The sequence below is a fragment of the Protopterus annectens genome, chromosome 7.part1 (assembly GCF_019279795.1).
Source record: "Protopterus annectens isolate FY-2018-M chromosome 7.part1, PAN1.0, whole genome shotgun sequence".
NCBI classification, from domain to species: Eukaryota; Metazoa; Chordata; order Ceratodontiformes; family Protopteridae; genus Protopterus; species Protopterus annectens.
Window position 1 is genome coordinate 229,831,463 of NC_056740.1, and position 16,363 is coordinate 229,847,825.

General features: G+C 40.0%; 1 protein-coding gene across 1 annotated transcript in view; it reads left to right on the forward strand.

Moving 5' to 3' along the window:
- The window catches only part of PCSK6 (proprotein convertase subtilisin/kexin type 6), a gene marked incomplete in the record, with an annotated part of 1,289,931 nt that overhangs the window by 525,528 nt on the left and 748,040 nt on the right, over nucleotides 1-16,363 (forward strand). Inside the window, 1 exon segment of the mRNA XM_044078680.1 lies at nucleotides 9,794-10,006. Within this exon segment, the coding sequence (XP_043934615.1) occupies nucleotides 9,794-10,006 (213 nt within the window).

The following is a 16,363-nucleotide window of genomic DNA, read 5'->3' on the forward strand; positions in this document are numbered from 1 at the left end:
TACTTGGTTCTTTGCTATGTGTCTACATGTCCTCCCAGTGTGTGTGTTTGTGTGTTACCCAGGTGCTATGGTTCCTTCCAAAACCTCAAAGACAAACCTATTTATTTTGCCTGTAGGTAAGCAAGCAGTATAAAAGTAGGTGGTGGTGATGGTATATGTATGCGAGTCCATGCTCAAGACCAGTTCGATAGACCTGGCTTGGCAAAATGTGGGTGTAAATATATCCCCAATTCATATCTGTGTGCATGTACAATATTAGATGGGTACAAATGTAACTCTTCTGGGTAGCAGTTAATAAAAGAACAGCAATTGTTTCAAACATAAGAAATAAAATGCCTAACAGAACATCTAAATTATCAGGAATTTTGGGAGCCTGATAACTACCACACTTGTAACTGCAAGCACTAGGGAACCCATTATTAACCTCTGCCCTTGATTGAAAACTGGCCCTGCTCAGAGGTTTGCAGGGAAGGTCTATTTAGCTTGTGTGGGGATGGGTGGCAGTGGGATATTATTTCTTCAATTTTTCTTCCCAGCCAAAGCACAGAGATTGGCAGATAAGGTTGCTATAGCTTGTCTAGGGGTAGCATACACCCTAGGAGAAGTAATTTGGAATATGTTGCTATGATCCTTTTTCTTTCCTAGCAATTAAACATCAGATGTATACAGAAGGATTTCTTTTGAAATTAAGGATAATGAGGTATGCTGTGTATTTACATTTGACATAAGTAATTGAAACTATTACTGTGGTCATTTGTTTCACATTTATCCCATTTTGACATCTGGGGGTACAAAGAAAGTGGCTTTCTAAGGGCGAAAAGGCATATTGTGCATCTGTATAACATCTTGAAATATAATTGTGGCCTTTTGTTCTTTGTTTCATCCCAATCTAACAGTAGAGGGGTACACACGGTGACTCTCCCTCTTATTTGGGGGATGGTTGGGATGCAGGCATTATTCCCTTACATGATTTGTTTCCTCTCAAGCACTTGTTTATCTTGTCATTTATCGAACTATTGCTTTTACAGTAACCAGCAATAATCAGTGGTCATAACTTAATACTTTGAAAGAATACGACTGGTTTCCCATAGTGGTCATTTTTGTTCAGACCATCACTGGATCAAAAGGTTGGAAACAGAGAGTAAAATGCATCTCAGACCATCTCGAAACCCCTTAGCTTGATTTAGTCACATCCTGTACAGTCCTTGTAGAGCAGTTTTCACCAGATAGTGTGTTGAAAAGATTGAAAATGGAACAAAAGGTAAGAAAAAAGCCATACAATTCACATCAGAGTGGAAGTATTTACATTTGGAACTTAAAAACTGATTGCAAATACTCCATTGGCACATCTTGCCCTTTGTCATATTCTTCGGACAGGCCTTTTGGTCACCCAACTGATTTGAGAATTATGAGGGAAATTAATAGGTTTTTTTTCTGGGGGGGGGGGGCTGAAAACCTAGAGTAGTGTAAGATAAGGGGTTACCAAAGGAACATGGTGGTTTGGCTCCACCAGCTCTACTACTGTATAATAAAGCATTGATGGTCATTTTACAGGTGATGCCAAAGTGGTATATTTCAAGCCACATGAAATGTGATAATGCAAACGGATCTAGAAATAAAAAACATTGATTAGTTAGAAATTGTGGGGAAACAGAGGTGTGGGGGGGAGGCAACTTCAGTCTATGTTAAAGGTCCTGAAGGCTGAGCTAGGGAAATATTTGTTAATAGTAAAATGAAAATGTGGGAACACGATATTTTGCCAATAAGATGGAAGTAAATTGAGGATTAATGGGAAGGTACTGCAGGCAAAATGCCTCCAAACTCTGATACTGGTCTCAGTAACAAAAGTGGGCATTGATACATGGGATCAGTTGTCCCAGAAACATAATGTTGCAAATTGTAAGAGGGTACAGTATGAAGGGCTGATGGGGGCTGATTAGGGGGTGGCTATGAAGAGAAGCTTGGCCACAGTTAATATTGTGGATAACATAAGAGACGGTAGAACAGGGAATAAAAAATGGATCCCCCATGTTAGTAAAACATTATTATTCCTGAAAAGTAACACAGGGAGGTGGGGGAAGGCATTTTTGGATACTGAAGTATCTGAAGCACAATGGGAGAAAATCAACCAGATACCAAGGACTGCAGTTGAAGTAAGGTGGTATAGAATCTTTTGATAAAACTGTCAACATAATTTTTGCTGCATTCCAAATAGGCTGGAGAGACAGTTCCCAGGTACAAATGCAAGTTGCTGTAGGTGCTTAAGTAGAAAGAGGGGACCAGGGAAAACATATATGTTGTTTGAGTTATAATGCATTAACAGAAAATAGGAGAGGCCTAGACTAACTAATTGGAAAGCTATGTGGAAAGAGTGCTCTACTTATGAAGACACTTTAATTTTATAGGGGTAGAGGAGAAATGGAAACTGTCACAATCACTGGAAAATTTAACTTGATTGGTATTATTCATTACTAAAAAAGGGTTAATGAAAAAATGGAAGAGGCAAGTTCCCCAACATTAACAGATTTAGTGGAACTAATGGAAAGGCTGACTGAGGAGGAGGAGAGGTATCTTCAGGAAAGATTACAAGGATAAAGAGACTGACCCCTGCCAATGCGGTTTTGAAGATATTCAAAATGACTAGTACCATAACTTTGATTAACAGATTGGGAAAAAATGGGTTTCAGCTGCAATATTAGGAAATACTGCACTATCTGGCTTTAAGAGCTTTGGGATAGAATGGTTAGATATGAAAGGGATTATAAGGGATTTCTTTCCACTCCACTAACTACCTTGATTATAGCAAGCTCAGATGCTCATAAGCCAGTACTTATTATACAGCAGGAACTTCTTCTTGTAACATTTGTTGATGTCTGTTATGTACTTCACAGATAAAGATTCTAGTTGTCTACTGATGTACTATGTTCTTCATCTGTAAATATGTTGTAAGTAATTGCTATGTAAATTGTTAATCGCTATGTAATCCAATGTAACTACTGTCTGTTTATTTTAACTGTGGAGCTTTTCTCCCCGGGCCTCCGCTGAAAATGGACCTACGTCCAGTCGGACACTCCCGGTCAACAAATATAAATAAATAAATAAAAATAAATAAATAAGGGATGGGAAGTGAGAATGCACTCTCTCAGCCCATATGGGACATTATTGATTGATGGTTACTCTAAGATGCAATCAGTCTCTGTTTTGACACATGGAAAATGTAAAGCTATAGAATTTCTAGGAGAGAGTAAAATAGTTACCGTTGCAGGAGGAGGCAAAGAAATAGTTTGAACAGTCACATTTGTTGATAATTCGAGTATTAAATTCCTATGAAATGGACATCACTGATTTTACATGAATAATCATTTAAGAAGAATTGTATAGAACAGATATTTTTTAATTAAAAATAAGCAAAATATGTAATGGTTATAAATGTTGATGCTGGTCCAGCTGATTATGTACAAAGTCATTTATATAATTTTTAAGGAAGCAATCACTGGCCATCAGCAATGGGAAAGAATGTACCATGTGTGTGGATTGTATAGTTTTTAAAAGTTGTGAGAAGTAAAGAATGCATTTTTTTTTCTTTTAACAAAACAAAAACTTATTTCAGAGCATCTGGAATTCCATGATTTCTGAGATCCTAATTGCCCCCAGACTCCCGTCATAATTCATTTATTTCATTCACACTTATTAAAGTGTAGTCTTGCCACTTAGGATATGTTAATAAGATGTAAAATTGAAGTGCAAGACAGAAGTGTGAAAAAATCTGTTTGATATGAGAAGGCCAGAATGCAGGGGAGATATGGAGGAACCATTAGGAAGCAGGTGGGATGCCATTGATCCTTTAACTGTAGGGATCCGTTTCATCCAAGTTCAGCCATATTAGGTGAAGTAAAGGTGTCAGAGGCAGAGATTGGAGACTAAGACATGCAGTTAAGTGTTTTATCCAAAGTGCATGAACCTAGGAGATCATGGGTGGGAGAAAAGTACAATATACTGAAAAAGTATGATATAGTGGTTGTGATTCCAGGGTAAGTTATGTAGGTGGAAAGTCGGCTTTTAAGATGAGTTTTCACAGGCCTATCAAAAGTCTGATAGATCTATAGTGAGAGACCTCCTCTGTGGGTCCTTTGCTGCTCTACAGGCTTTTATCATAGAGTCTTAGAGGAGCCAGAAAGGAGGCTTAATTCCTCCACCTTTCTTGTCTTCTGCCTTTTATATGATCCTTTTGGTGTTTTGGGTTTCTCTCTCCTCTTTATGGCAATAGTAAGCGCCGTGGGGAAGTCTGGAAGGTTTTGATCATTATGGAACCCCCCTATTTAGGAGACTAGGAAGCACCCTTTTGTTCCTCAGGCCTAGTGCAGTTCTAGTCCTCACCATGTGAGTGGGGTTCAGGGGAAAGAACTCCATTTACTTCCCGTCCTGAAGGAAAAATAAGTTTGGCTTACCTGTCCTTGGAAGACTTCTCCAGTAGTGATGGCTTTAGGCCCATTTCCCTGAGTCTAATATTCTTGCTAGTTTGGTGCTATGCAAACCTCCCCCTTCCCCTTGTGAAGGCTGTCATACCTGGGCTTGCTACCTAGGTGTTTGCATTTTAGGCTCTGTAAACTGATTCTGTCTTGATGGTCTTGGGCTCACCTTCCTCTGGATGCTTTTTATCATGGTTTGGTTGGTACATGGCAAGCAATTTGGGGGGGGGGGGGTTGTTAGCACTCCGCTCAACATTAGGTGCACTGTTGTAATGCCCTAGGCGTCAGAAGCATTTTCACAGGAAGGCTGCAAGTCTCCCTCTGACATCATATCACTCCTTTTGTCTTGTGGGTTCTATCTGGAGCAGAAAAGGAGGCTGCTTGATGGTATATCTCCCCCTTCAGGAAGGTTTTGGGTACCTGTTCATGAAATTAAAAGCTCATTTCATTGACAGCATTTTGTGTTAAGTGGACGTATTTCTACTGGCCTGGTGTGACTTTGGATTTGATTATAAGTAGTAAAGAGGAAAGTGGGGTTGGAATGTTTCTTCCACAGCGTGCCCACAGTGCTGTTTTTTGCCTGTGTATGTGAGCACTTGAAAGAAATGGTCTGTTGATGAAATGGGCTTTCACTTCCTCAACCCTTAAACAAGAGTCTTGCCCTGCTGCAGATCCCTTTTAATTTGGGGGGGGGGGCTGCCAAGCCTCTCCTGTTTTGAGAGGGGGTGAGATGTTCATGTCATGGTTTTGTTGCAGACTCTCAACCTCATCCTTTTTAGGTCAAGAGCTTTCTTTCCAGGGTCCCTCTGAATTCGGACTCTGGGCTTTGACTGTAGGCATTCCACCAGGCTTCCTTTACTTCTCTTTTTGTAGAGTTGGGACAGTCTCTGGAAGAGTCCAGTTCCAGGTTGAGCACTAAGATAAAGTTCATTTAGAGAGAGGTATCAGCTTTTTAATTTATCAATGTGCCTAATGGTGGGAATTGATCCCCTCCTTCGTAAGAATAATTACTCTCATTTGTGCAGTGTATTAGGCTTGGGTTAATAACCAGCCATTGGTAGGTTGAGGATGCAAATGAATTTCAAAGCAATGCCGGCAAAACTACAGATGCAAACCAGTAAAAACCAGATGCCAACTATGAACAACTTGCTGAGGCAGGTCATATCACTCAACAGCATGCATACTGGTGACTCCTTCAGCTGTCTGCTTGTTACTTGAACAGGTTTATTTTAATAAAGTCTTATTGTTACAAAGATGCTCATTAATGAAAAGCAATGTAAATCTGACAGATTAACTTTGCATTCAGTTAAAAATATTAAACAAATAACATTTTTCTAAATGGAGGCCCACTGTTGTGTGAAATCTGAGCCATATGTCCTTATTTGCCCCGCCCCCTTTCAGGGAGACATCAGATGCAGGTCAGATTTCATGTTGCAAGTAAATGTTTTAGCAGCCTGTCCTGAATGCCACTTCTAGGGGAGGTTCTCTTTGTGCACACCCCAGAATCTGTTCCTTAACCTCCAACATTGCAAGCATTCCTTCGTATAGGGTCATTGACACCCTTAGCTCTTGCATCTTTTTAAACTATGCTAACTTCTTACAAAAATAAGCCCCCTTATGTACTGAGTAAGACCTTTAAGTGTTGGGCAATATTGCCTTTCCCAGTGGTATCATTTTAATGTCCTAGGAAAGGAGACCCACCAGGTCAGCAGCCACAGTCCCTGACTACTGTGCAGGCTTGTATTTTGTTGGGCATCAGTGTTCTGAATTTACACCAGTTTGAAGATGACCTCTAATGACCAGTGAATTTTTTGGTCATGTGTAGTCATGTCTTCCATGCCTTGGAGATTCTAAGTTTACCCCCCCAAAAGATGTGTTCAGCAGTCGAGCATTTCTGCAGAGCTCTTGGGGGCAAAATGACTCTCTTCCTCAATTTGTAATTGCAGGCTGTTGTTGCTTCATAATAAAGCCAGAGGTTCTATTCCTACTGCTGTTTTCAGCATCCTTAGTTGACTCTATGTGGTACATGAAGTTCCACAGAGTTTATGCCTTTATTGCTGCAGGGTCACTGGGACATGATGGCTACCACTCCATAATTGAATAACATCATTGTCCATTCCTTTTGTTGAATGTTTGCTTCTGCTGGCTCCTTGTAAAGTCCAAATGGCTTGAGTATTCCTGTAATTGGCAGTTGCTGGAAGCTCCAATAAACTGAGAGAAGCTTATACTGACACTAGTTAAGCATTGCCTTCAGTGGGAGATCACTGGGCAATCTTTGTTGCTGGTCATTTTGGGCCACAGAGTGAACCCAAGAGGTCATGGATTGGGAAGTCTAGGTAGGAACATCACTAACTCCTAAGTCAGATACTCCTGTTGCTTCAGGGCTTAATGGCAGCTGCAAGTCTTAGTGATGTTCACTGCCCTGGCGATGCAAGTACTGGAGTGGACTGAGATTTTAGTAGCTACATAGTCACAATGCGTTCATAGAACATCTATTATTGGACCCTTATCACCAAGTCAGAGTCCCTACAGTTGTCTGAATGGTTCTTCCCTTTCTGCAAATTAGTTCCTCCATTCTTCAAAGAAAACCGTTACCCTTCCAGCGATGGAAACATGGGCAGAAATACTTGCCTTGAAGGCTGAGGTGAAGGTGGAAAAGGAGGAATGAGAGTGAAACAACTTTAGATTTGGTCCAACAACTACTCCATAATTTACTAACAAGCAGGGCAGCATACTTTCCCGCCCCATGTTTTAAAAGGAGATTAAGTTTTGGCAATGGGCCTAGACAGGGATACCAGTCTCTGCTGTTCACATACCAAGAGAGGTGAATGTAGTCGAGTCTGTAAGATTCTACTGTATTCTGGAGCTGAAGACTGGGGTAATCTTATATGTTTAGTATTCAGGACTAGTGTACTTAAAGACTGACCTATTCACTACTTAGAATACAGACCTTTCCCCTCTTCTGATGGGTATCATAAGGCAATGGGGAAGCTGTTGATAGATGAAGTCCCCTTCTTGTGGTAGGTGAGATGCCCATGTCCCTTCCCACCCTACTTCTGATTTTGCACCTAATTGCAGAATTCGGATAACATTGGAATTGCAGAATTTGGATAAGATTGGTCAAAACTAATTTTCATTGTGATGTGTGTTGGCTTTGAATTGTGTGGTTTCAGCTGTCATATCCTTGGTCATACATGAAATCCTTTTGATTCAGGCCATGGAAATCCTCCACTGCGGGGGCATAACTAGATCTACCTTAGGGTATGGCTTCTGGTTTCAATCCCTTGATCCTCCCTGAACCTTTAGGCTAAGATTTTGGGAAGTGACTGAAGCCACTGGAAAACCTTCTGTCCATCACATGTATTCTACTAGGAGACAAGAGTTTTATAATTTGGGCAGAGGTATCCTATGCCACCCAGGTCAGTATACAGGTGAACATAACCATGCCAGGAAAATGTGTGTTTTATATCTCTTATTTCATGGTCTGGTGCATGTCTATCTGTCATTACTTTGTAAAAGGCATGACTTCGGCCTAAAACTGACTTAACAAACTACTCCTTAAAGATGCTTTGAATTGCTCTTTTTTATTTCTTGAGAACCCCTCCTTTTTCTTTCAGCTTGAATTTCATGACTGGCAGTGTAGCTCATGTTTTTTCAGCACTGAAGCTCCTCTCTCAGAATATGCTTTTCATGGTGACCATCACCTCTGCTCATAGTGCTGTCAGCATTTCATATTCTTACTTGTAGGGAATCATATTGGCTTTTCTCAGTGACTGTGCTGTAGAATGAGCTGACATTGTTATTCTGAAAGGTCGCCCATTTTGAGCCCTGATTTGTAGGCAATCAATATGGTCTTTTTCTCAAAGACAGTGTGTTCCATAAGACCAGCTCACATTTTTCCTGAAAATAGTATGTTAGTTTAATCTATTCAGCTGCTTTATTTTTTTCTTTTTCTAACTGGGTCAGAAACTGAGAAAGACTGGGACCTTCAAACTCTAGATGCACACTGCCAGGTCAAGTTTTGTGTGAAGTGCATGAGTTTTAGAAGACAGACCAGTTGTTTCTCCTTTACTCCAGTGAAAGATGGAGTTGCTGGCAGTTGCTCAACCAGCCCTTTCCAAATCAATTGATAATTATTGCACTTTCATGTCTGAAGGGTAATCACAATAGGAAACTACTGCTGAGAAAAGCAAGTGTGATTATTTCTAGAGGTGTACCTATTTCCAGAGCTTGTTTGAAAAATATCTTTATTACAGGTATACTTCTCATGACCAGCTGATGCTTGGGTTGTAGCTCCAGTAGACAGACCTCCTTTGGCACTGAGTGCCTCAAGACTTCACCTTCTGATCCTTTGTTTTTGGCTGTCCTGTAACTCTTGCTTCCCATGAATGTTTTAATTGGGTTTGGGATTCATCCCAGTGGCACCTGTAGCTTTTGTTTCCAATAAATGTTTTATGTGGATTTGGGATTCGTCCCAGTGGTACACCCACTGAGAAGGGCCATATAGAACTGATACATACTTATGTAACAAGTTATTTATGTGGGTGCCATCTTTGATGGGCCTAATTAGTAATGCCATCTCCCTTTGTCCAGAGGGCCCATCCAGCCAGTAAACAGTGCAGTGGTGTCCTTTAAATGAGGCAAGTATATATTTGCATATCCTTGTGACATATATGTGTGTGTTTTATATAGACTGTGATTGCTAAGTGGATGGAGATGAACTGGCAGGGACAGTTGCTAGGTTCATTACCTAGTGCAGCAATGTCCCTCTTGGTAGGAGAGCCTTAAAGAAAATTTGATGGACTTGGTGGTAACATACAAAGATATCCAAATTGTGCACTCACATCACAGGACTATGTTACAGTCAGATCAGCTTATGTTTTACACTTCTGCTTCTGTGGTCTGGGAACAACAATGAGTCAGATTCTTGAAGTCAGTAGAAAAAAGGATTAACTGACCTATGATTTTCTTTTTGGAGGCGGGGTACTGTCTAGCATGTGGTAAACAGCCACTTCAATACCTTGAGCTATCAACCAACACTTGTATGTTGAATGCCTAACATGCTTTGTGTAGTAATGTAGGGCACCTCATTTGACACTGTTGTATGCTTTATTTCCGTATTGGGGCTGGAGGTGGGTGGTAACACCCAGAGGTGTATTGCAAAGTTACATCAAGTCATGGTGGGTATAACTGGTCATATGCCATGATTTGTGGAATGTTGGAGAAGTGAAATAATTGCAAAATGCACCAACAATGAACTGACGCAATCAAATGTTTTTTTCAGGTATTATTTCAGCAGCATTTTTTTTCTTCCCATCTAACAGGGTCGGAAAGGATTAGGCTCCATTTATGTTTGGGCATCAGGAAATGGAGGAAAACCAAAAGACCATTGTTCATGTGATGGCTACACCAACAGTATCTATACCATTTCTGTCAGTAGTACAACAGAAAGTGGCAACAAACCATGGTATCTAGAAGAGTGCAGTTCTACTATGGCAACCACCTACAGCAGTGGAGAATTTTATGACCAAAAGATTGTAGGTATATTTTGAATTCCTGTACTGCTTTGTCACAAAAACACACATTTAATAGACTGAAGTCAATGCTGTCCATTTAATCTGTTTACAAAGGGTTTGCTGCAGTTTAGAACTTTGGTTAGCAAATTTTGTGAGTTCACTTTAAGAATGTATTTCACCATTGATTCAGTTTTGGGGAGAAGTATTAAAATAATATTTGAATGACTAACGTTTGCTCATAATTCTGTTGTCTGTATAGAACAGTACTCTTCTGTACAAACAGTGTGATGCAAAATTTCATGGCATCAGCATGCAACTTTTAACTGTTTTACTACCAAGCCATGTTCCTCTACCTACCACAGAAGGTGTCATGGATTCTTTAGCAGGTTTTGCAAAGTTTGTCCAGACAGATGGTTATATAGAAGGCAGGAAGCGCAAGTACAGAAGGTCAGATATTTGTCTCACCTTTAAATGTTGCTAGTGGTGCATTCACTTTGCCATTTTGACTACAAGGCAGAACGGACTCCTGTTTATTTTTTTGTTTTATTTTTTTGTTTTGTTTTTTCTTTTAATGCATTTGCATGGTCTTATTTGTAATTTTTGCAGTCACCGCCAGCAGATCAGATGAAGTGGTTCAAGTGCATGTCACTGAGGAAAATGGGTACATCTTAAAGGGGTCAACTTTTAGGCCAGTTTGAAGTTTGACTGGATTTTGTGTGTCAGTAATGAATTGGGACTGCTATGGTGGATCTTCCAACTTACATATTCTAAATTACCCCGATCCCCACCTCCACCCTGATGAGGCCATCTTGGTGAGGCAGAAAGAGGAAATGGACTAGCTTGTTTGCTTGTACCATCACATGTGCTACTAATGCCAATGGTTGTTTTTTTTTGGTCTTCTTCCCTCCATTATTCTGGTATAATGTCACCGGGAGTACAGTGTGCTGTAAGAGACCCACTTCCACCTACATGGTGGTGTGTCTCACCACCTGCATATCCTCCTATGTGTGCTCAACGGAGGTTTTTAGACTGAGCTTGATTTCTTTTTTCTCCTACCAACTCCAGCAGGTGCCCAAGATACTTTCATACCTGGTTTACCTTGCTTGTAGATAAATTTTATGTCAGCAGAGCTATCTAAAGACTGGAAATTTATAGTGGCTGTACACCATGCACTGGGTGTTTCTATATGCTGTGAAGCATTTATGATGAGTCGTGGAGGCCAAATGCAACTACATTAACTAAAACCTGCTTTGCTTTAAATCTTGCAATGCACCTTAGGCAGTGTATGGCATATCTAGAAAATGTATTCACTTATTTTATTTTTGCTCATTATATTAGAGAGAAACTTGCTTTAGGACAGAGCTGTCTCCTTTTTTTGGCAGGGTGGTGGGAGGGACCACATACCAGCCAAAACTTTGAGGTTCCCCAAGGTGCATCTCCTTTTTTAAATGTCCCTAAGAATCAGTGTTACACTAACTCATAGACAAGAAGCAAGGAAAACTATGGAGCTTTAAATCTGTTCTGTGAGCTGTGTATAAGGAACCAGAATAATTAGTAATGTACAGCACTTGGAATTTCAGACGGAGTTAAGCCCAAAATCTTTTATTTTACTGTTTTTCATGTAATTATACTAATAAAAATGAAAGTATTTTGCAACAAGCATAAAACAGTTTTAACCTTGAAATTCACAGTACAGAAGGTCCTTAAATAATCCTGTACGTATGGCTTCCATATGAGTTGTGTGAAACACTGCTGAAATGTTGCAAAGCACATAAATCAATAAATGCTTATATATTACTGTTGGCAGAAAAAGTCGTCATGTCAATATGGGGCATGTCCTCCACACATCTTGATCAAGTTGTAGCAGAAGTACATGCCCCTGACTTGTACACATTGTCAGAATGGAAGCCATTCACATAGTGAAGGTAGCAAGTAAAGAATAGCCCCTAACCAGATCAACCACCTACCATGTACAGTAGAACTCGTTTGTCCCCAAACTTCCATCTCCTTGAAGACAACACATTCAGCTCTGCATTCTTGACCAAGCTATATTGTTGACATTTTCCATCACTGATTCATGCTAATTCAACTCATTTTTACCAAACCATTTATCCATTCACATTTTTATCATATAGATTAAGCTTATAGCACTGCTCACTGGAGAGCACTTCTTTATTCATTTCAAGCACTTTTGTGGTAAATCTGGGGATCTTTGATCACTAACTAGCCAGAGGCTTGAAGCTTCTGCCTTGCTGTGCCAGCCCTTCTCTCCAAAAATTTAGAAGACAACCAATAGTTCTCCCTTGCCAATTCAGAAATCTATTAATTATGAGGCTACACATCTCATGAGCTTTACTCCCCAGTAGTTCTTCCTGCCTCTCTTAGGGGAACATTCTCGGACTCCACTAGTGAAGTTGTGGGTATCACACCTTTGTCTTCTCTATTTCAGCTTTTGTTCAGGTTCATGCATTCTTTATGCAGACCCTTGGGGAAAGGAGGGCTGGAAGTCTCAACTCATAGTACAGGAAGCTCTATCAATTCCGCCAGCCTTCTTTTTGTCCTTACCAAGCCAGCCATGGCCTCAAACATTTCCTCCTTTATACCCTCCTGGCTACATTCCATTCAGTTATGGCATGCCCCCCCCCCATATTTAAATCATATACCCTGCCAACTGGCCTAGCTGGAGTTTCTTCTTGGTACCCTCTCCTGTCAGTCAGACTTCCTTTCCTCCATCAACAGATGCTATAACAGGAGTTTGAAGTGCATATAAATATCTCAAGGCCATTGTCATTGAGGTGGACCCTGTTCTCCCGATACCATGCCAGGATCACATGATCAAAGTTCCTGTGTTCCAAGACCATGAAACTTAAAACCTAGTGTTTGCCTATCATCCTCTGATTTATGTACCTGGGCTTATTTAAAACTTTATGACTGAAAGTATGCCTACAAGTTTGCTTATAATTGTTGAACAGGTTATCCACACCTGTGAATCTGACTTATTAATAAGTAATGTATTTTTTGTCATCACTCTATCCATTTCCCTTTTTAGAATAGAATCCACATCTTTTGATTGCAAGTGCAGCAGTGTCATAGCTGTCCAGTACTTCAGTCAAACCTCTCTACTAACTACTGACAAGTTATTCCAATGTTGCCCTCCACTGGCATTTCCACATCTTCTCATCGAGGCTCACCTATCTTACTTTAGGGTGAAATACAGTCTGTTTCTTCACCCAATATAGGTGTGTTCCCTACCAAAAAAAAAAAATCTTCTACTACCTACTAGACAAAAACAAATGTTACCAGTGCTCCAAAGGAGACAGCCTTGCTCCTTGGCATCTTATTTTTGTGGTTCCTTCCTGTCTACCTTATCTGACCTTATTCTCTGCTACCCTTCTGCCCTTTTTATCCATATTCTACCCAATATAAATCTGGAAGGTTCTGGAAGACCCATCTGCCTGCTTATTGCATCACTCTGTAGATGTCTCCTCCTTAGCAAGATCTGATTCCCCTAATTTTGAATGGATGCATATAGTAGTAAGCTGGAGTACTACCAGACTTCTTCACAGCTTTCTTAATAGACGGGTCAATATATTGAGTCCATATTCGTGGCAATTCAAAGACCGCCTCCCTTTTTTCCCAGAGCCCTCAAAGCTTGCAAGGTGTTTTGCCTATTTAACTGGACAGATCAATGAGTTATCCCCTACCTTCAGGACATTTTTGTATCCCTTCATGTGTGATGCATTTTTGAGGAGCCAAACTAGACCCTGCTTGTCTATAATTTCAAAGTTTTTCAACAGTAGCTGCTTCTCTGTACCATCCCGGTTTGTCCAAGATCATCTTTATTTGAAGGCTCCATAGTATAACTAACACTGCCATGGTGGCATATGTAAGGTGCCTAGGTTGGACTTACTGTAGCCCTGTTATGATAGCAGGTTCTATGCAGCCTCTGATCAGCACCTATATATGATTGGATGGGTAATAGGAAATTAACACCTATGCACCAGATACTGCAGCAGTAGGCTAGAGATGGGCACCTGTCCTAACCTGGTAAAGAGATGGTAATAACTGATCCAAATGCTTTTACATGCTTCACTATGTCATTCTGTTTCTGGGAGCCAACAACTCCCTCATCAACCAACTAGCATGTTTTTGCCAGTCTGCCACATCTCTCCTATAAGATCACTTTTGGGATCAGGCTTGCTTCCAGAGCTAGTGAACTTAAGTCTTTCTAAGCATCTTGTTTTTTCACTTTTACATATTGTGCGGTTCTCATGCATGATGCACTTTCCTTCCTATACTTACCACTATTACACCTTCATTATCCATGCAATCATAAGATCTTTGCAATTTCTTAACCTTGCAGCCCATTTTAACAATATTTACTACAGAAAAAGAAGAAAATAAAAAGGACCGTTATTCTGCTCTCTTGTACTCTTGTTTCACATTAAAGTGCCACTTTACTTTCTCTTACATCAATTTCTTTTTGTCCGTTACCTCCATACTTTGTCATAGCTGTTTATATTGGTAATCTGCTGCATCTTTGTTTTTGACTCTAGGGCTCACCCTCTGCATTTGTTTACTTCTGTTTTACGAATTATTCTCTTCTCTTTACCTTTTTTTTAAATCAGCTGCACCATCCTCTTGCCAAGCTGAATTTCCTTGTTCACACTTATGCCATTTCCTCCTGTATTTTTTTTCCTTTCTCTCCTGTTTCCCTTATTTACTCTTCTAACTGACTGAGCATGATCATTTCTGTTGTATTGGTTCTCATTTTTTCCATCTTGTGATAATTTCCTTCCCAGTGGTCATTGCCAGTCCTATTATTTCGTTATCCCCTCCTTCAATCTCTTTGTGGTATCCTAATAAGAAGTGTTTCTATATTAATTCTACCATTCCAGGAATTCCATCCTTTAACATTGTCTGCAGTTCCTTTCACTCCAGTACAACTATTTTGAGTATGTACCTTTAACTCCTAGTGGGTGTGGCCTGAGCCTTTAAAAATTAAATGATCACCTTACAATTCTAACAAATACTCATTGAAAGAGGTCAAATATCAATACAATTGTGTTTGCCATCATATATGCTTCAAGATAAAATATTTTTAAACCTTGTATGTAGCATGGTTTTGGAATTATTAATGCAAATATGCATAAGTAATATTTGACTCCTAGAGGAGCAGTAGGAGATAACTGCAGATGCACCTGGAGGTGTCACTCGGATGTAATGAGATAAGTACTCGGTGCCTTACAGCTTCAGAATACATGCAACATGTGCCCCTTTCTCCCCCATCTTTCCCACATCTCAAGCATGTTCCCTCCACTCCTGTAAACCTCCTAGCTAATCTGGATAGGGTATAAAGTACATATGCAAGCACTTGCACACACATTCTAAATTGATCAGTTTTGGTGAAGTATCAAGGTAGTTTAATCATCTCCTCCCATTCCTTTCCTCAGTTAGTTCCCATTGTCTCCTTTGCTTTTCTTTCTCTTTATTCTTATTGCCTCCTAACCATTTCTTCCAGTTCTCACCAATCATTTCACTGGTCTTCCTACTAACATTCTCACATTTATCTCCCCTATTAGTCTATTGTTTCAAGGGCTTCTTTATTCTGTATCCTCATAACTTGCCAAAAACAGTTAATTTCTGTAGTTTTCACAAGTCCTTCTCCTGCTGTGTTAATGTCAGAAGGATATTGTTTGCATTAAAGGTAATTGTTTTCTATTCCTTTCCAATGATATCCTCTCAAATTTTATTTTCTTATTGTCTCCATCAATGACTTGATACACATTGCAAATAAGAAAGGAGACCGAAGGCAATCTTTCCTTGTCTCTGCCTTTTATGTTTAACATTCCTGCTAATCTTGTTTGTATCTTCACCTGTGCTGTTGCCCCTGCTCATACTGCTTTAATTATTATTATCCATTTCTCCGGGAGTCGACATCTTTCTGTGATTTCAAAAATGTGCATCTCCAGCCAACTCTATCAAATACTTTTTCAGCATTCAGGGAAGTTGGCATTGATTTATTTCCCAGTTTGATCATTATGTACCGTTCTTGGAAGTATTTTTTCCTAGCCTGTCCGCATGCATTTGCATGAAACATTTATAATCATGATTCAAAACTGAAATGAGAGTGCAGAAGGATAGATTAATCCAGTTCCTTCCCTTTATGTTTCACCAAAAATGATTGCCTCTGTATGACTGTGGAAGTGCCACCCCCCAATTACCTTATTAAACAGTTTAACCATTTGGCTATCACCTCTGTGTTTGTTTGCTATACCTGTAGTGGCAGGCCATCCCTCTCTGGGGATTTCCCTCTTGCCAGTCTTCTCCAAACTCTCAAAACTTCCTCCCTGTGTATTGCGTCCTCCAGCTTCCTAA